The sequence below is a fragment of the Macrobrachium rosenbergii genome, chromosome 46 (assembly GCF_040412425.1).
Source record: "Macrobrachium rosenbergii isolate ZJJX-2024 chromosome 46, ASM4041242v1, whole genome shotgun sequence".
In the NCBI taxonomy this organism is placed as follows: domain Eukaryota; kingdom Metazoa; phylum Arthropoda; class Malacostraca; order Decapoda; family Palaemonidae; genus Macrobrachium; species Macrobrachium rosenbergii.
The window spans coordinates 12,043,857-12,065,000 of NC_089786.1; the positions used below are offsets into that span (position 1 = coordinate 12,043,857).

General features: G+C 36.8%; 2 protein-coding genes across 2 annotated transcripts in view; both read left to right on the top strand.

The window, feature by feature from the left end:
- LOC136830214 (SET domain-containing protein SmydA-8-like) overlaps positions 1 to 21,144 on the top strand; it is a 98,994-nt gene that overhangs the window by 29,817 nt on the left and 48,033 nt on the right. The gene's annotated exons all lie outside the window — the stretch shown is intronic.
- Positions 17,450 to 20,570, top strand: LOC136830126 (putative leucine-rich repeat-containing protein DDB_G0290503). Its single transcript, XM_067089316.1, has one exon. It carries the CDS (start codon positions 17,450 to 17,452, stop codon positions 20,486 to 20,488), a length of 3,039 nt encoding a protein of 1,012 aa, XP_066945417.1. The 3' UTR covers positions 20,489 to 20,570.

Below are 21,144 nucleotides of genomic sequence, written 5' to 3' on the forward strand. Positions count from 1 at the left end.
TGATTGATTAGCGTTGAAAATGCTCTATATTTTTTGTCCTTAATCAGTTATCATGTTCTGTTTACAGGCCTTTATATGTCAAAGCCATCATCTTTGCTGAACTTCAGCTGATGTGGTAGCCCTGTTCGCTTATTGTACATCGCTTAATGTACCAACTCGGACGTGGTAAACCTGGATTTTTTTTATAATGTTTTCATATTTTCTTATATACTCAGTTGCTAGTGTTCATGTTTATGTCAAATTAACTTTTTTTTATTGATTTAAGAAAAAACTCATGGTGTAAATTATTAATTCATAAACGCTAACAGTTGAGTGGATAACAAAAAAATGAGAAGACGTTATAAAACTATCTATGAATTCCAGTTACAAATAAATGTAAGATGCCTTACTCGAACATTCAAGACCTTAGGGCAAAATTGCGTGATTATCTGCTGGTAACACGACTTTTGTTCTAGACCGTTGGATAGTAAGATCAGTACATTTATATATACAGATGCTGATTTTAAAATATTACATAACATATTCTGATTTTATTTTTTTATTTTTTTATTTATTTATTTATTTTTTTTGTATGTATGGATGCGTGAGTAAATGTATTTATTGTGTGCGTGTGTTCCCGTGTGGAAGCGTGTTCCCCTGTGCAGTTTTTTCTAGTTTAATTTTTACTCACTCGTCACCACACCGAATGAACCGGTTCCAGATCTTAGTCTTAGGCCTAGACCTGGTATTTTATTCTAAACCTTCGGGCAAGCCTTATGAGAGCCGAAAGTCAGCTCAGTGGTCTGGTTAAACCACTTTAATAATAATAATAATAATAATAATAATAATAATAATAATAATAATAATAATAATAATAATAATAAATCTTTTTGCAGTTATTTGCCCTTCAAGAAGTGTAAAGTAAAGTTGCTGTTAGCATCAAACGATCTGGACTGGAAGAAAACTGGGTACAGTTCGTAAGGGTTCTTGCATCTTCAGACATGGTGGTGTTGATGGAACATGCTTTAGATATTTTTTTGTAACTCTACATGGTCTTCATACAGCAGTTTTTCTAGAAAATTGAAGAAACCAACGGTAAACAATGATGACTAGCAGCTTCTTATCGAACAAGAAAAGCAAATATTTTTTTTTTTTTATTAAAGCCACCTTTCGGAAAAACGTCTACCAAGGTGGCACATGAGATTGAAACTTATTTTCAGAAAACACACGAAGAAATCTGTGCGCAGAAGGTACAAGGAGTAACGCAAAATGAAGCGAAGACTGCAACAGGGATAATTATTGGAATAATATTTCTGAACAAAATAGAAAGAGAATATTACGTAAATTATGAGAAACCCCTCATATTACTGTGATTTTCATTACATGCATTGGAAGCAAATGTAAAATAGTATTCCTTTACTATATTGCTAATTGATCTTGAAATGAATATTTAATGGTATTAAGACAAAACGCTGAATGAGATAAGTTAATTTGATTCAGAATCATTCCAAATATATTTGTCAAAAAGCTGTGTGTGTGTGTATATATAGTTACAAAAGTGCTAACATTCCCTGTTGGGCACTTCAGCTTCGAGACTATTTAAAAGTAACTAAAGAAAATTTAGAAAAAAAATCTCCTTTTCTCTCGTCGTCGAGCACCGGTTTCGTCAAAGCTATCCAAAGGCAGCGCATTGGAGAGAGAGAGAGAGAGACTGCTGTCAGCATTGTGCGCCATAAATAAAATGAAAGCGTCTGTTCCAAAAGTCCTTTGTTATGGCCCCAACTTGAAAGCAACTCGAAGCCGACGGGAGGAGGGGTAGAATCTTCTTCCCTAAACAACACTCGGGACACAGAGACCCTCCCGAAAATTGGCCCTCGTCGTCGCTTTCTTCTTCTTCTTCTTCTTCTTCTTCTTCTTCTTCTTCTTCTTCTTCTTCTTCTTCTTCTTCTGCTCTCTTTTCTTCCCAAGGTTTTTCTTTCTCTTTTCTATATTTCTTTACCAGAATCGTCTAAGTTGGCATTCGCTCTCTCTCTCCCTCTCTCTCTCTCTCTTTATCTCTCAATAAATACAAATATATATATATATATATATATATATATATATATATATATATATATATATATATATACACATATATAGATATGTATATATATTTAATTATCTATATATCTACATATGTGTGTATGTATTTATACATAAATACATACATATATATTTACATATATACATATATATGTGTGATTGTGTGTGTGTGAATTTGTGTACATGCTTTGCTACTCAGTGTCATGATATCGGATAAACAATGTAGAATTAACTAATCAAAGCGAAATTTACAGGTGTGAGAAGCTTTAAATACAATAATATAAATTCATAGTAGACGTTTACTCCTAATAACATAACGAAAACAGATAAAAAAATTAAGGTGGAAAATCTGTCATTCAAACTTCACACAAAACAAACTTTTGTTAAAATTCCTCTTTTCCGAACTCCCTGTGAGAAGAAAAAGAAAGAAAAGAGAAATAAAGATTTAAACGTGCGTCTTCTAACTCCCCTTCGTCCAGCCACACTTTTTCGGCGCTATGGCCAGGGCTCAGTCTTCATGCAAATGACCTGATTTGCAGCTTTATTCAGCCTGCAAACAACCTTTATTCTTCCTCTGCATAATGGAGTTCGAGCTTTACCTGGTGTTGTTCAGGAATGAAACAGTACTTGCAACTTAGAGGAATGTTCCTGACTGATACGTCTCCACTGAGGGCGCCTTAGGATGCTCTCTCTCTCTCTCTCTCTCTCTCTCTCTCTCTCTCTCTCTCTCTCTCTCTCTCTCTCTCTCTCTCTCTCTCTCTCTCTCGGTTTTTTACAAGTTTAGGCATACTAACCCTCTGATGTGTCAAACAACATTATGTTTGGTCTTCTGACGTACGCTGCTTCTTATTTACATATGTATTTATCTATGGTGCATCACTATATTGTGACCGGAAATAATGAGTGAAAAGCGACAGTAATGTAAATGAGAAACTGTATTTTTAAAAAATACAAAAAAAAAAGGTTAAAAAAATTAGCTTTGTACTTTGGAAAAATACAGTCTCTCACTTACAGTATTGTGGCTTTTTACTCATGTTATTATCTGTTTGTCGATTTACATATTTTGTCATACTTTGCCTGTCTAAATTTTTGTCATTTTTGTCTTCCTATATTTTTTTTTATATTTGGTCGATCTATATTTTTACTATAATTTGTCGATCAGTACTTCTCATAATTTTTATCTACCTATATTTTTTTGTCATATTTTGTCGATATGTATTTTTTTGTCACAATTTGTCGATCTATATTTTACTATCATATTTTGTCGACCTGTATTTTTTGTCGTATTTTGGCGATCTCTATTTTTTAGTCATACAAGGTTTCTCCGGTTTCCTGTCTGGACTTCGATATTTTATTCTGAGGAAAGTTTATTGTAAGTGAATGCCCCTTTGGTTTATTCCCTGAGGACGTTTGCACATTTCAACAAAATTATATAAACAACAGTTTCCTCAACATCCGAAGTCCCGAAGGACTTTCAGCTCCGATATGTCCTTGGCCTTGGTTATTCCGAAAGGAATAAAAGGGCAAGAGGCCCTTGAATATTCTCTCTCTCTCTCTCTCTCTCTCTCTCTCTCTCTCTCTCTCTCTCTCTCTCTCTCTCTCTCTCTCTCTCTCAAGATTTCCCGACCGATCTTAGATGGAGTTTTATATCGAATTCTTGCCTCCCATTTTTCGATCATTGCCTCAGGGGTTAAAGGTCGACTCAAAACCGATGGAAGAGAGAGAGAGAGAGAGAGAGAGAGAGAGAGAGAGAGAGAGAGAGAGAGAGAGAGAGAGAGAGAGAGAGAGAGAGAGAGGGGGAAGTTGACTGAAAATATTTGGTATCTGAAATCAATTACACAAATGACTAACGTTTGAACTATTCGTCACTGGCCTTTTTTTATTGCGGTATGTGTAGTTTCCTTACACACAGACACACACACACATTTATATATATATATATATATATATATATATATATATATATATATACATTCATATATATATATATATACATTCATATATATACATACATACATACTGTATGTGTGTGTATATATATATAAATATATATATATATATATATATATATATATATATATATATATATATATATATATATATTGTAATGAACCCTATGAGATGGTGACGAGTTCAGAGATTCTTTGATCTACTTTAAAGCCCTTACCACTATGAAAATGAGAAGGACACGTACCAGAACAAAAACAATTCAAAAGCACTTTCTCAAAGAGAAGGTTACAGAGACACTAAACGAACAATTTGATTATTTATTACAACTATTATCTTAAAATTACAAAGAAATCCCTTGAAAACTGCACTTTAGGGAAGAAAAATATAAACAATTACAATTCCAAAAACACATTCGCCTAGCTAACTAGCACACTGAAGTAAAAGAGAAAGGAATTAGCTGGAGATAGAAACCACATACACTCGGGTCGGTGTGATAGTAAGAGACAAAGTAGGAAATTAACCTTAAACCTAATTATTTACAAACTTAAGAAAAAAAAAAGGAATCGAATTAACACACATTTGCAATAGAATATCAATCACCGCATTGGCATTGATCAATCGTAGTCCAGCTAATCAACTGAAATAAAGTCGTCCCTTAACACCATGCAGCGAAGTTTTGTATCCTAAGATGAATTTCAGAAAAGTGCCACAAAGTAGGAGACACTCAACACAGATCATCTCTATGGGTAGGAATGGTTAAAAATTCACACAGGGTCTGGGATCTTACCCTTTTCTTCGCCCTGGGAGGCCCCTTAACGACTCAGAGGTTCAGCAAGCTGAGGGCATGGGCAATGACGGGCGAGGCTCACCTCCAAAAGTACGTATTTGCAAAGAAGGGCGTCACACGACCCCTTACACAATCTGAAGAGACGCCAGCACCAGTACTGTTCATAGGGGGTGGCAAGGAACAACTCCTCCAAGAGGCCACCAGCAGCAAACGTCGAGGGCGTCTTCGAATATCTCAGCAAATTGCCGCAAGCCGACAGAGAGTATGGGAGCTGAAAACCTCTCTAAAGGGAGCCGTTAACTGAGGTCTGATCACTCAAAAGGTCGCCGCATCACCAGCGGAGAAGAAAAGAAACGGGCGACGAACAGAAGCACCATCAAACATGAAAAGATAAAGACACTTACATGGGTGACGTATCTATTAAAACTACAACTACCCTTTGAGGGGAGGAAAAGACCCCAGTCCAGCCTTCAAGAGACATACATAAATAAAACTGGACAAAAACAAAAACTTACTCTAATGGGCCAAAACAAAAACACCGAAAAATATAAAATTAATTAATTACGTTAACTTCATAATACCTCTCCACCAAAGAGAAAAAAAAATTTCTAATTTTTTTTTTACAAAAGTCAAATTACTAATGAAACTAAAATTACTTTAAATTTTCTCAATTTTTTTTTAAAGCAGAGAAACAAATGAAGTGAAATCCTGAAAAACAAAGAATGGTTATGATTGCAGAAAATTCATTCCTCTGTAAAGGACCTAGACAAAACGTGGGGAACTACATTGTCCCTCCTTGGCATATGCCGTATTTCGAGATCATACTCTTGGAAGGTCAAACTCCACCTAAGAATTCACATATTTTTATCTTTGAAACGTTGGATAAAGACTAAGGGTTTGTGGTCGGTATAAACTACAATAGGATAGTTAGAATTACTTAAATAAACATTAAAATGGGCTAATGCCTTTATTAGACACAAAGCTTCTTTTTCTATTGTAGAATATTTTCTTTCTGCTGGCGACAGTTTCTTGGAGAAGTAGGTGACGGGGTGTAACATTCCATTATCATCCTCTTGTAATAGAACAGCACCGAGTCCCAAGTCACTGGCGTCGGTACCTAACCTGAAAGGCAATTTAAAATTTGGGGAGCGCAACAATGGGTAACTAATCAAGGTGGCTTTCAATCTTTCGAAAGCCCCCTGACATTCATCAGACCAAATAAACTTTACACCTTTCTTTAACAGGTTTGTAAGAGGGTTAGCTATGTCGGAAAAATTGCAAATGAATCGCCGATAATATCCGACCATGCCAAGGAAACGCCTAACGCCCTTTTATTAAGAGGTGCTGGAAAATCGGCAACTGCCTCCACATTAGCCTTTTTGGGAGCAATCTTACCCAGGCCCACCTCATGACCGAGGTAAATTGCCTTTGCCTGAGCAAAATCGCTTTTCTTCAGATTTACCACCAGGCCAGCCTTCCGCAACACCTCAAACAAAGCTCTCAGTCTCTTAAGATGCGTCTTCCAATCATCACTGTAAACAATAAGATCATCTATATAGACAACACAACCTTCCAAATTCTGCGTTATGTAATTCATTAACCTTTGGAAGGTGGCAGCCGAATTTTTCATTCCAAAAGGCATTACCTTGCATTCGAAAAGGCCATCACCTGTCACAAAGGCTGAAATCTGTCTCACCCGGGTGAAAGACCGACCTGCCAATAGCCTTTCAAAAGATCCAATTTTGTCAAAAATTTGGCTGACCCAACACGATCGATACAGTCTTCCACCCTGGGTAGAGGAAAGGAGTCAGTTCTAGTAACGGCATTTATCTTTCGGTAATCGAAGCACAGACGGTGTTGTCCGCCTTCTTTTTTAACTAACACCACAGGCGAACTCCACGGACTAATGCTAGGTTCAATTAAATCATTTTCTAACATATATCGCACTTCCTCTTTCACTATGTCTCTTTTACCGGATTAAGTTGGTAGGGGCACTGTTTAATAGGTTTGGCATCCCCCACATCGACATCATGTTCTAGAACCGCAGTTCTACCTGGAGTGTCCTGAAAAATATTCCTATATTCATTAATCAGGTTAATTAATGATGAAGACCTGTCGGGATCCAAGTGCTGAAATTTAATTTGCAGATTATTCAAAATTTCAGAACTGCTATTCATTGCATCAGGGGTAACAGATAATTTACTACTAACTACTGACTCTACTGCATCTACCTCTGTGTCTACTTCTACATTAACTAAGGTGACGGGATCCACGTCTACATTTTCAACTAATTCTACATCTCTACTAATATAAGGTTTGAGCATATTAATATGACATACTCGAGAGTTTTCTTTCTTTTATCAGGGTCTCTATCAAATAATTCACATCATTATATTTCTTCAGAACCTTCCAGGGTCCTGAAAACTGTGCCCTCAAAGGATTTCCTGGAAAGGGCAACAGAACTAAAACCCTGTCTCCAGGTTTAAACGCCCTTTTTTTAGCACCAACATCGTATCTGTTTTTCATAACCTCCTGGCTTTCTGCCAGATTCTCTTTAGCAAACTCCCAGGCCTTTCTTAATTTTACCTGAAGCCCTGACAAATAATCAAGAATGTTGACCTCGGGAGTTTCCCCCTCCAAATGTTCACGTACCACTTCAAAGGCCCGTGCACACAATGCCCAAAAACAAGCTCAAAGGGGAGTACCCAAAGCCTCGTTTGGAACGGAACGAATAGCGAATAAAGCATAAGGGACTTCTTTATCCCATTCTCCTCCGGACTCCAAACAAAACTTTTTAAAACAGACTTCAGGGTCTGGTGGAACTGTTCCACCTGGCCCTGCCTCTCAGGGTGATATGGGAAGAGGTAATGTGTTTTATCCCCAACTCAGACATTTTATTCTTGAAATATTTGCTTGTAAAGTTAGTACCACAGTCCGATTGCAAAGTGCAAGGTATGCCAAACTTAGTAAAGAAACCAACAAATTATCAACAATCTTTTCACTCGGATACTCCTCAGGGGACAGCCTCCGGGAAGCGAGTCATCCTATCCACAATTGTTAACAAATACTCATTGCCCCACGCGTCCGCGGAGAGGGCCCACAACATCAATCACCACTTCCATAAAAGGCTCCCCAACTGAAGGTATGGGAATGAGTGGGGCTTTAAGTATCTTTTGATTGGGCTTCCCCACCAGCTGACACACCCCGCAAGAAAGTACATAGCGCTTTACATCTCGGCGCATTCCGGGCCAATAAAAATGGCATGCAACCTTCTTAAACGTTTTTCTGGCCCCAAAATGCCCTGCAAGATTATTTTCATGAGCCAAAAACAAAATTTTGTTCCTATATTTTTCAGGAACTACCAACTGGCGGTTAACCTCTACCTGGTCAGCAGGTGCATGTAAAACAACCCTCTCTCTTTGCAGAGTACTGGCTTTGATAAATCATTATCATCACTACTAATAAATTCATTAAATTCAACAGTTTGGACTTTTCTAAAAGCCTTGGAATCCCACTCCACGTCTCGAAAATTAAGTACACCATTTGTCACAAAGTCAGTCTTATGTCCATCAATCACATCCAAATCCAGCTCCACCTCGGCCAGGTCAACCTCCTTTGCCTTTGACCTCGTTATTACCGAGATACGTTTAAAAATATCACTCATAGGGCAGTGGTCATCCCCTGCTTCGACCACAGACAGAATTGGAAATATACAAGATTCATCATTAACGGACAAATCGTTAGCAAATATTAAATCTATTTTAGGAATTGGCAAACTATCAACAACCGCCAATTTTACCACACCTGAAAATTACTTAGTGTCAAGAAAAAAAGTTTCGAGTGGGTATGAATCCACTGTATTCGGGAAACCACCTAATACAACATAATCATTATTCTTAAAAATATATCCATCCGGGACAGCCCCTCGTAAAATTAATGACTGAGCAGCCCCGGTATCTTGCAATACTTTAATTTTTGTCCCTATCTGTTTAGTCTCATCCGTGAAAAATATTTCCGTCAGTTATGTATTTACGAAATCTAAGTCATTTAGCTTCATCTTCCTAGGCGGTTTATCCGCTGTTACAACGCTGACAGGTTTCCGGGTTCCTTTCGAAATATTTCTTTCTTGAGAAACATTGCGCCTCGACATGACCTCTCCTACTGCACCAGTAACAAACTATCCCTAACTCTGAAGCCTTAGTGTTACCTACGTTCCTACTAGTATTAACATAACTACGCGAATTAACATTATTTACACTACTAGTTTTACTATCAGTACTACTATTATTCTTATTATTATTCATATTCCTGTCAAAATTGGGTTTGTCAGACTCGGGTTGTCTGTTCTGGTTATTCCTTCTCCACCAGCTACCACTGAAAGATTTCCTGTTGTCTACTGATACTTCCCTAATTACCTTTTCCTGCTTGTGGGCTTAGGGCGTACTGTCCGCGCAAATAGCAATCTCCTGTAAGGAATCCAGTTTTAACTCCTCCAAATGTATTTTTAACTCCCTCGTCACAGTCCTTTAAATTCTTCTATTAAAATTAATTCCTTTAATTTAGAAAAACTGTCAACGTCCTTTGACTTCAACCAGTCCTCACAAAACTGTTCCTTCTGTCTCGCAAATTCTATAAATGTCATCCTGGCCTCTCTTAAAATTGAGAAATTTTTGCCTATAGGCCTCAGGGACAATCATAGGCCTTAAGAATTATGGCTTTCACTGTGTCATAATCATTACAAAGATCTTCATTAAGTGTATTATATACACGTTGAGCTTTCCCTTTCAAACGACACTGGATCATAGTGGTCCACATGTCCTTTGGCCAAACCAACTTTTTAGCTATCCTCTCGAAAGAGGTGAAAAATTCAGGGACATCTTCCTCATTGAACAAAGGTACCAACTTCAATGCTGACATCAAATTAAAATGATTCCCAGAGTTACTATTTTTATGATTACTATTATTACGCATCTCCTGCAAGATAATCTCGTGTTCCCTTTCTTTAGCCCTTTCTTCGGCTTGCAACTGCATCGCTTTTAACTCTAACTCTTTAATTTTTGCTTCCTCCCTCAAAATACCGAGTCTCAACTCACTCACCTGATGAATGTTACCTTCATCTAGTTCCCGGTTTCCATCGTTAGTGACGTTGCCTGTTCTTGTTTTTGTTTAATTCTGTAACACTTACGCTCTCTTGGTACTCTTTAGCAGCTTTCAGCACTTCTTTAAGTAATTGGCCCTTACGAATTTCCGAGGGCAGTTCCAAATGCAAAAACTGTGACAAAAACCACAACTCCTCCCGTTTCAAATCAAAAATATTTTCTTCCCACTCAGGGCTACTGAGAAATTGGGCCGCAGCCTCCTCAACTTGAACCTCGAAATAAGGCATTTTCTAGTTTAAATGGAGAAAGAGAAAAGAAGAAAGCTCCTGCCACTTAAAGGCCTATCAAGCAAAATTATCCCTTTCCCACCTTTCTCTGCACTCCTCCTTGAGAAAACTCTATGAACGTTAATGTCTGGCAGTAGATCCTGTCACGGTCGCCAATTATGTAATGAACCCTATGAGATGGTGACGAGTTCAGAGATTCTTTGATCTACTTTAAAGCCCTTACCACTATGAAAATGAGTAGGACACGTACCAGAACAAAAACAATTCAAAAGCACTTTCTCAAAGAGAAGGTTACAGTGACACTAACGAACAATTTGATTATTTATTACAACTATTATCTTAAAATTACAAAGAAATCCCTTGAAAACTGCACTTTAGGGAAGAAAAATATAAACAATTACAATTCCAAAAAACACATTCGCCTAGCTAACTAGCACACTGAAGTAAAAGAAAAGGAATTAGCTGGAGATAGAAACCACATACACTGGGTCGGTGTGATAGTAAGAGACAAAGTAGGAAATTAACCTTAAACCTAATTATTTACAAACTTAAGAAAAAAAAAGGAATCGAATTAACACACATTTGCAATAGAATATCAATCACCGCATTGGCATTGATCAATCGTAGTCCCGCTAATCAACTGAAATAAAGTCGTCCCTTAACACCATGCAGCGAAGTTTTGTATCCTAAGATGAATTTCAGAAAAGTGCCACAAAGTAGGAGACACTCAACACAGATCGTCTCTATGGGTAGGAATGGTTAAAAATTCACACAGGGTCTGGGATCTTACCCTTTTCTTCGCCCTGGGAGGCCCCTTAACGACTCCAGAGGTTCAGCAAGCTGAGGGCATGGGCAATGACGGGCGAGGCTCACCTCCAAAAGTACGTATTTGCAAAGAAGGGCGTCACACGACCCCTTACACAATCTGAAGAGACGCCAGCACCAGTACTGTTCATAGGGGGTGGCAAGGAACAACTCCTCCAAGAGGCCACCAGCAGCAAACGTCGAGGGCGTCTTCGGAATATCTCAGCAAATTGCCGCAAGCCGACAGAGAGTATGGGAGCTGAAAACCTCTCAAAAGGGAGCCGTTAACTGAGGTCTGATCACTCAAAAAGGTCGCCGCATCACCAGCAGAGACGAAAAGAAACGGGAGACGAACAGCCGAAGCACCATCAAACATGAAAAGATAAAGACACTTACATGGGTGACGTATCTATTAAAACTACAACTACCCTTTGAGGGGAGGAAAAGACCCCAGTCCAGCCTTCAAGAGACATACATAAACAAAACTGGACAAAAACAAAACTTACTCTAATGGGCCAAAACAAAAACACCGAAAAATATAAAATTAATTAATTACATTAACTTCATAATAATTATATATATATATATATATATATATATATATATATATATATATATATATATATATATATATATATATATATATATATATATATATATATATATAATGTACACACACACCTTTTCATATAAGAATATTATGTGCATTAGTTTTCTTAAGAATAAGTAGTAGTCGCCCGGTGGATTTGTTCTTGAATAAGAGATCGAATTTGGGAGGACGAAAAGTTAAAGAAGTTGGACAGCTAGGAAGGAAGAAGCCAGCGAAATCGAATGAAAAGTAAGAGGCAGAAAGCAATGCGTCTGTGGGCGAAGAGTGACAGCAAAGAAACCATATTACCGTAGATGAAGTTCCTCTCTTGAGATTAACCACTATTATGAGATGGAGATTCTCATTCATATGTCTGTCTTCATTCCTGTAGGCAGCCCGCTACAATCAACTAACTGTCAAGTACTAATTCACCGCTTAGGCGCAAGTAGCTGAAATGGAATATGCCCGTGTCGCTCCGTCTTCGGCAGGTATTCGAATCCAGGGAATAATGACTCCACAGCAGCATTGTTTATATTCTGATGACTTATGGACAGTACCACAAAGCAATATATTATGAAGTACTACAAGTAATTACACAAGTCGATGTCTTTGATTACAAACTGCATCCAAACAAAAGAATAAGAGAGACAGACAGACAGATAGACACGTAAACAGACATAGACATTACAGTATAGTTTAAATATTTATAAGGTGGAAGTGAAAGTATCCCACTGTCAAGTAGAGGATTACGATTCTGGATTACTTCTGCAATAATACGGAACCTATTCTTTTATCAGAATGCAAATCAACCTGTGAGGGGAAACAGACAGAGACAGATTGTCGAGGAGACAAGGAACTAAAATGAAGGAGAGAGATAAGAGATTACCGAGAGAGAGAGAGAGAGAGCAAAGGGGGCAAAGATTTGGAGTCAAATCAAGATACTGTATTTCCTTTCCGCGATGAGAATTCTTGTACATTTATTATTATTATTATTATTATTATTATTATTATTATTATTATTATTATTATTATTATTTATTTTTATTATTATTATTATTATAATTATTATTATTATTATTATTATTCTGAAGGTGAACCCTATTCATAGAGAACAATCCCAAAGGGGTCACTGACTGAAATTCAGACTTCCAAAGAATATGGCGTTCATTTTATAGGAGTAACAGAAGGTAATATGAAATACAGAAAGAAGAGCTCAGTTATTAGACGTGAATGGTTACCAGTTGCACAGCATAGCACTAAGTTTCTAAAATACTAAAAAAAAAAAAAAATTAATTAATTGCCAAGCGACAGATCGAAGTTTGAAAGAGGGAAGCAAAAAGATAGTAACAAAAATGTGAACACAAAATCATCTGTAACTTATAACAGCTACAGACAAAATGGTAAGGCATATCTACGAATTACTGTGTAAAAACTACTGACTTATCACAAACACTGTTTGTTTAATTGCTAGAACTTCCACTGCTGCAAGAGTCACCTTTCCCGATTGCATATCATTAGTGCCTGTTATGTACGACGGGTTAGTTTCAACTTGAATTTCATTTCGTAGGACTGACCACGCTGGAATGGAAGTCAATTTATGTGTTCAATATGAATTATGTATTGATACACGACCTCATTTATGGGATGGAACAGCGAGGGAGGGGGCAGCCATATTTTCAAGACAATGTTATTTTTCTCGATTTATTTAGTTCATTTATGATGAAGGGGCTTCTGGGGAGGCTTCCGTGGCTTTAAAATAAATAAAATTTATATTCTTGGAAGTAAAATGGGATTTCAACGCGATTTGTTTATTTTTGTATTTTACTTTTATTTTTTTTTCACGTTTATTGTATACTTTTTTTTTAGTTTTATTTTTGTATTTTTCCCAAGTTAACGAATTCAATCTTGAATAGCGTCTTTGCGAGAGTTGCGTTTATTGTATATGATGATCTGCAATAGCAAAATAAAAGAAAAATTATAGTTTAACCTTATTTGCCAGTAGTAAACATCTCGTATAACGACCTCTCTATTATAATGACTACTGTAAAAGAATAACCAACGAAATATCAACAGCTTTTTTCATCACAGGTCTATTTAAATCTCTGTATTTATACATGACACCATGAAAAGACCTCTACACTCAAAATTATCATGAGTCTATGTACCCAAAAAGTCTCAAGAATTTTATATTAAACTCTGTTTTCTTTGCTATGGGACCTAATGTATAGTAGTCTCTTAACATATCTCCAATACAATTGCAACGTACATATTAATTTCTGTATGTATATAAGAACATAAATATACATAAGAAGGTATAATATTGAAAGAGAAATACGTCCATTCTTAATGTTCGGTTAAACATTGAGTCAGTTTGATTAATTTTACTAATCATCTGATAATTCTGCTTCGAGTTCATCAGTAATACTTTCCACATCATCTTCCAGTGATAAATTCATTAGGCGTAATGAGGTAAAATATTGAAAAAGAAACGCGTAAATTTTCAATATTGGGTCAACACCAAGTACATCTGAATCATTTTACAGATCAACTGATAATTCTGCTTAGAGCTCAAAAGTCATACTTTCCAAATCGTTTTCTGGCAAAAAATTCATTGCCTTAAAGACTCTTGATTCTGCATTAGTTTCAGCCTCTTCATCCGACTGCTCTTTAATTCTTCAAAGGTTGATATATCCTACCAAGCCTCTGAGCCTGGCTGAGGGTAGTACATTTTTTTCCCGTGCCTCTTAGCTTATCAAATATTAATTAATGCCTCCGATGCCTGTTTGCTCATTTAAGACCTGAACATAATTTTCCAGAGTTTTAATCTTCGTGTTTATTTGTTTTATTTTTTTTCAGAGCCTCTTCCATTGTTTAATATCTGATGCCTTAAACACGCCTTTTCGCCTGCCTGAATGTAGTTAGATGTATATTTGATTACATCTGGAGTAAAAATGCTATGTATATATATGTGTTCATATAAATATATACGTACATAATATATATATATATATATATATATATATATATATATATATATATATATATATATATATATATATATATATATATATATATATATATATATATATATATATATATATATATATATATATAAACTTTATCACATACACAATTGTTCTGTGCATTAGTAGAATTACTAAAGGACCTCATTCAGACTGGAAGGTATCTAACGGAGTTTTTTATTCAGAAAAAGTTACAAGCTTTCTTGATAATGTGGACTGTTTGTCCAAGAAAGCTTGTAACTTTTTCTGAATAAAAACTCCGTTAGATACCTTCCAGTTTGAATGAGGTCCTTCTAGTAATATATATATATATATATATATATATATATATATATATATATATATATATATATATATATATATATATATATATATATATATGATCATGAAGCTACAAATATCGCTTAATATCAAATCCACGCTACCTCGGGAATATCCCCGATGGGGAATTATCACCGAAGGGGAATTTATAAGTGATAAATGGACGGGCACTGCCGAGTCTCGATCCCACGACACAGGACGCGCATCCAGCGAATCCAGTCGACGCTACCACTGAGCTTCTCGATCCCACGACACAGGACGCGCATCCAGCGAATCCAGTCGACGCTACCACTGAGCTCAGTGGTAGCGTCGACTGGATTCGCTGGATGCGCGTCCTAGTCGTGGGATCGAGACTCGGCAGTGCCCGTCCATTTATCACTTATAAATTCCCCTTCGGTGATAATTCCCCATCGGGGATATTCCCGAGGTAGCGTGGATTTGATATTAAGCGATATTTGTAGCTTCATGATCGTATATAAATCACGGTGTGATAAAAAAATGTCATATATATATATATATATATATATGTATGTATATACATAAGCACAGGCATACATACATACATACATCTATAAATACATACAACCACTAAGAATGAAATATTCTAAAATACAGTAGCATGGCGCTTTTCAGCTTAGTATTGCAATCTCTGATAGAGTTGAGAAATTAAACATTAATGATGTCAGCAGAAATACATTTCACTACTGTGTATATATATATATATATATATATATATATATATATATATATATATATATATATATATATATATATATATATATATATATATATATATATATATGTGTGTGTGTGTGTGTGTGTGTGTGTGTGTGTGCGTGTGTGTGTATATACAGTATAATATGTATATATACACACACATACATAAACATACCTACACATATACGAATATATATGTATATGTATATATGCACATATACAGAGATATAGATTATGTACACGAACTGAGGCACTATTATACCATTAATATCACTACATCTGAATAAAAAAAAATTTCAGACAATTCATACCCTTTTTGCACCATTAGATAAATCTCGGAGACAAAGATAAACACAGTCTTTCCGCAGGTTATTATTATTATTATTATACAGGAGATAAACCCCTACTAACATGCAACAGGACTACGCCTGGGCGCTGGCTTGAAATTCAAGCTTCCAAAGATAATGGCGTTCACTTGCAAGAAATGACAGAAGGTAATAGGAAATTCACATAGCAGAAATGAAACGAATTAAGCTTGGAACAAGTCATGAGGGCAAATGTGCGTGCTAGGCTGTGAAACAAAGGGACTTTGCTTGGCGAGAATGAACATTTGGCAATACACACACACACACACACACACACACACACACACACACACACACACACACACACACACTCACACACACACATAATGGCTTCTTATTCTGCCTGTGATTTTCGAAAATGAGAAAACAATCGTTGCAAAATTATATAAATGTATTCATTCATTTGTATATTTATATTTATATATATACTATGTATTTTTATGTATATGCATTTATATGTATTTACATATAAATATATAATATTTATATGCATAAGTATCAATATATATGTATAAATATGTAGAATCTACTGGTCACTTTTACCAGACACATATGTAATTCTAATAGCCACAATGCCCTCTTAACTTCTCGAATTCTTCGCGTTTTTTTTTTTTTATATGCTTGTAACTACGAAGCCGTAACATCCAAAGGCAAGAAATTGAAGAGACTTGTGATTGCCGGTCGTGGGATCACAAGTCTCGTCAGTTTCTTGGCTTTGGATGTTACGACTTCGTAGTTACAAGCATATCCAAAAAAATGAAGAATTCGAGAAGTTAAGAGGGCATTGTAAATTAGAATTATATGTATATGTATATAATTATATATATATATATATATATATATATATATATATATATATATATATAGACAGGTAAACAGACAGTTATCCTAGATAGATAGATAGATAGAAATAATTTATATATATATATATATATATACAAATATATATATATAAATCATCTATGTATGTATATATAAACATATACTGGATATATGTATATGCATTTATATATGTGTATATATACACATATATACATATATATATATATATATATATATATATACACATATTTTTATGTATGTATGTATGTATGTATGTATATAGATAGACAGATAGATAGATACACAGACAGACAGACAGGCAGACAGATAGATAGACAGAAAATATTATACATATAATTTTACTTAAGCAAAAAAGAGCCTTCAGCTTCAAATCTATTCAAAACTGCAGCCTTCAAAATACTTATTGGTTAGAATGAGATCCTTCCATCTGAGGACGAAAGTCGATTTGGAGCCGAGTCCGGGAATCCCCAGATTCAGAAGCTTCTCCATTCCCCAGAAGGCAGCGAAGAGGCTCCAGACTCTTGCCTCCAGAGTCCAGAGGACCCATGTGTCATAATTAGAAACTAAACTAAGAGAGAGCACTCAAATACTGTACAAATCAAAATGCTAGCTTTGTACATGCTTAATTTGATTGTTTTATCTACTGTGGCCAGTTTGTTATTTGTTGAATTATTGGAGGACGTACAGTCCTATTATAATTTATATGGACCCAAACCCGTTTTGGGGATTATATCTAATACTCTACATGAGGAGCCTGTAGTGGAAGTAGGGAGCGGGTGTTTGAGGACTGGCATTTTAGCTGCCATTGTTGCTGGTGGTATCGGTGCCTTGGCCGGTTTAGGACTTGCTCTCTACTGGAATCGAAGACAGGACAGAAACGTCGTAGCAGATTTGGAAAATGATTTGGAAGACGAAAGGCGGCAGAAGGAACAAGCTGTTGCTCAAATCGGAATCTTGGAAAAGCTTCAGCGGGAAAAAGAACTCTTGATGACGACACTGAAACGCGAAATAGACGACGGTGTGGAGGACATGGAAGATTTGAAAATGGAAAAGGAAGAACTTGAAGGTGAAAATGCAATTCTCAAAGAAAAGTTGGACGGCTTTATAAAACGTAATACCGAAGTGGAAAGGAAACTTACGAACAGAGAGACGGAAATGACTGAGAAGGTAAAAGAAATAGCTATTTTGAAGGAGGGACACGCAACCCTTAAAGAACGAAATGAAAACCTAGAAGGTCAGCTGAAGGGTCTTGTGCACGGCAGAGCTAAGATGGAAAACAAGATGCAGGAAATGGAAGCAGAAATAAGCAAGAGGGACGAAGAAATTGAATCTTTCATGAAAACAGAAAAAAAAATGAAAGAACAAACGAGTGCCTTGCAGGAAACGTTAGAAAGTACTGTACGGGAACTGAAAGAAAGGGAAGAAGAAATGAATGACAAAGAGAAGGAAAAGGACACTTTGGTAAAGAGAGAAGAACAACTAAAAGAACATTATAGCGTTCTGGAAGAAGATTACAACGGTATTGTAAGCCAGATGACCTGGGTGGAAAAGGAGCTGAAACAGAAGGCGGCTGAAATAACAGAGAAAGGTGATGAAATACGTAGGCTGCACATGACACGTGGCGAGCTCACCGAAGAGAAGATGGAACTTGCAGAAATACTGGAGATTGTTCGCTGCTACAACTCGCAATTGGGAAAACAGATTGCAGAGGCAAGAGAGGAAAATCAAGAGAGGATGGCTCAAGTTGATGTCTTGAGAAAGGATTACGAAAGCGTCAAAGAACAAAATAGTATCTTGGAGGAAATCGTGAAGAAACTTCTAAAAGAAAGAGCTGTAATGCAAACGGAACTGGAAGATATGAAACAAGAACTGATTGAGAAAAGTGAGGAAATAGATGTTTTGAAAAAGAGAGAAGGAATCTTAGAGGAAGAAAACAGGAAACTTGCCGAAATACTGGAGAGTTGTCGAAATCATAACATCAAAATGGACAAGAAGGTTGAGGACATGGAACAGGAGAGAAAAGAAAAAAATGGTGAAATTGAAGCCTTGAGACGCTCTCACCAAAACTTCAAAGAACAAAATGATTTCCTAGAAGAAAATTTGGAGCGTCTTCTAAACGAAAGAGCTGAAATTGAAAAGAGAATGGAGAAGATAGAACGAGAAATAATGAAAAAAGATGAAATAATCTTTATTTCCATACGGAGAGAAGAAAATCTTAAAGGACTGAATGGCAGTTTAGAGGAAAAGTTAAACAACTTTGTAAACCAAATGACTGGAATGGAAAAGAAGATGCAAGACAAGGAAGCAGCAATAATTGAGAAAGTCAAGGAAAATGATAGTTTGAAAAAGAGAGAAGAAGATGCAAGTGAACAAAACAAGATTTTACAAGAAAAGTTGGAGAGCCATGTCAACAGAGGAGCTGAAATGGAATGGAGCATGGCACAGATGATAAAAGAAATCACCGAGGAAGGCCTGGAAATTGACTTGTTGAAAATGAGGGAAGAAATCCTCAAAAGGGAAAAGAGGAACCTTCTCGAGATACTGGAAAGTGTTGCAAACCATAATGTTGAACTAGAAAATAAGATGGACGAAATGGAACAGGAGACGGACAAGAAAATTAACGAAATGGAAATCTTGAAAAAGTCTCACCAAAACCTCAAAGAACGGAGCAAAATCTTAGAGGGAAATGTGGCGAGTCTTGTAAACGAAGGAGATGCAATGCAAAAGGAAATAGAAGAGATGAAACGGGACACAATTGAAAAAGACGAGAAAATCGAGATTTTGATAAGGAACGAAGAAAATCTTAAAGAACGTTATGGCATTTTAGAAGAAAGGTTGAACAGTCTTGTAAGTCAGCTGGCTGAAATGGAAAAGAATTTAGCCAACAAGGAAGAAGAAATCAAGGCGAAGGAAAATTATATACTGATACTGAAAGAAGAAAATCTAAAAGAACATTATGGTATTTTAGAAGGAAGGTTGAACAGTCTTGTAAACCAACGGACTCAAGTGGAAAAGAACATGGAACACCTGCAACAAAAACTAATTGAGAAACGTGAGGAAATCAACCATTTGAAAAAGGGAAAAGAAATAATCAGATTTGGAAAAAGGAAATTTGCTGAAACATTGGAAAGTGATGGAAACCATAAACCTGAAATAGAAAAGAAAAATGAAGACATGGAACAGGAAACGCACGCAACAATTGTCGAGAATGATGTTCAGAAGAAGCCACAAGAAAAACTTCAAGAACAAAATGGTATCTTGGAGGAAATTGTGGAGAGTCTTGTACGCGAAGGAGCTGCCATGGAAGACAAAACAACAGGGATGGAACTGAATGAAATGGGAAAGGAAACGAAAGAGAAGGAAGAGGAAATAACTGAAAATACCCAGGAAAAAAGTACTGAAGACAGAATAAGTGAACTGAGAAGTATTTTACAAGACAAGTTGACCATTCTTGTAAATCAGCTGAATGAAATGGAGGACGAGACGCAAGAGGAGGTCGAGGAAAGAAATGAAAATACCCAGGAAGGTAGGTCTTGGAATAAGACTGAGGACAACCAAGATGAACTGAAGAGCATTTTACAAGACAAGTTGACCAGTCTTGTAAATCAACTGAAAGAAAAGGAAGAGAATGAAACAGAATAGCTTAGAAAGGCGAAATGGCTTATGTTTGCCTTTACAGCTGCTTGCTGGCTGCTTAAAAGCAGATGAGAGGCGTCTTCCAAAAGGGATGAGTCCTAAGTTACCGTGCCTCTAACCTAACCTATCCCAGGATGCTATGTCCTGACCTGGCTGGGGCTTCACTTTCCTGGTCTCCCCCACCAGGGACTGGAGGCCTTCCAACCAGGACAGGGCACTGTATCCTTGGACAGGTTAAGTTAGAGGAAGGTTAATAGCCTCCCCTTGCCTAACCTATCCTGGAGTGCTGTAGCCTAACCTGGCTAGGAGCTTCACTCCCCCTCCCCCAGGGGTGTGAAGTCGCCTGACCAGGTCAGGGCTCAGCCCCCTAGGATAGGCTATGTTAAGGGAAGGTTAGATTAGCCATCCCTAACCTATCCTATATTGGAGTGATGTACCCTAACCTGGCTAGGAACTTCACTCCCCTTCCCCCAGGGGAGTGAAGCCACCTGACCAGGTCAGGGTTCAGCCCCCTAGGATAGGTTATTTAAGGGACGGTTAGATTAGCCATCCCTAACCTATCCTATCTTGGAGTGGTGTACCCTAACCTGGCTAGGAACTTCACTTCCCATCCCCCAGGGGAGTGAAGCCACCTGACCAGGTCAGGGTTCAGCCCCGCAAGA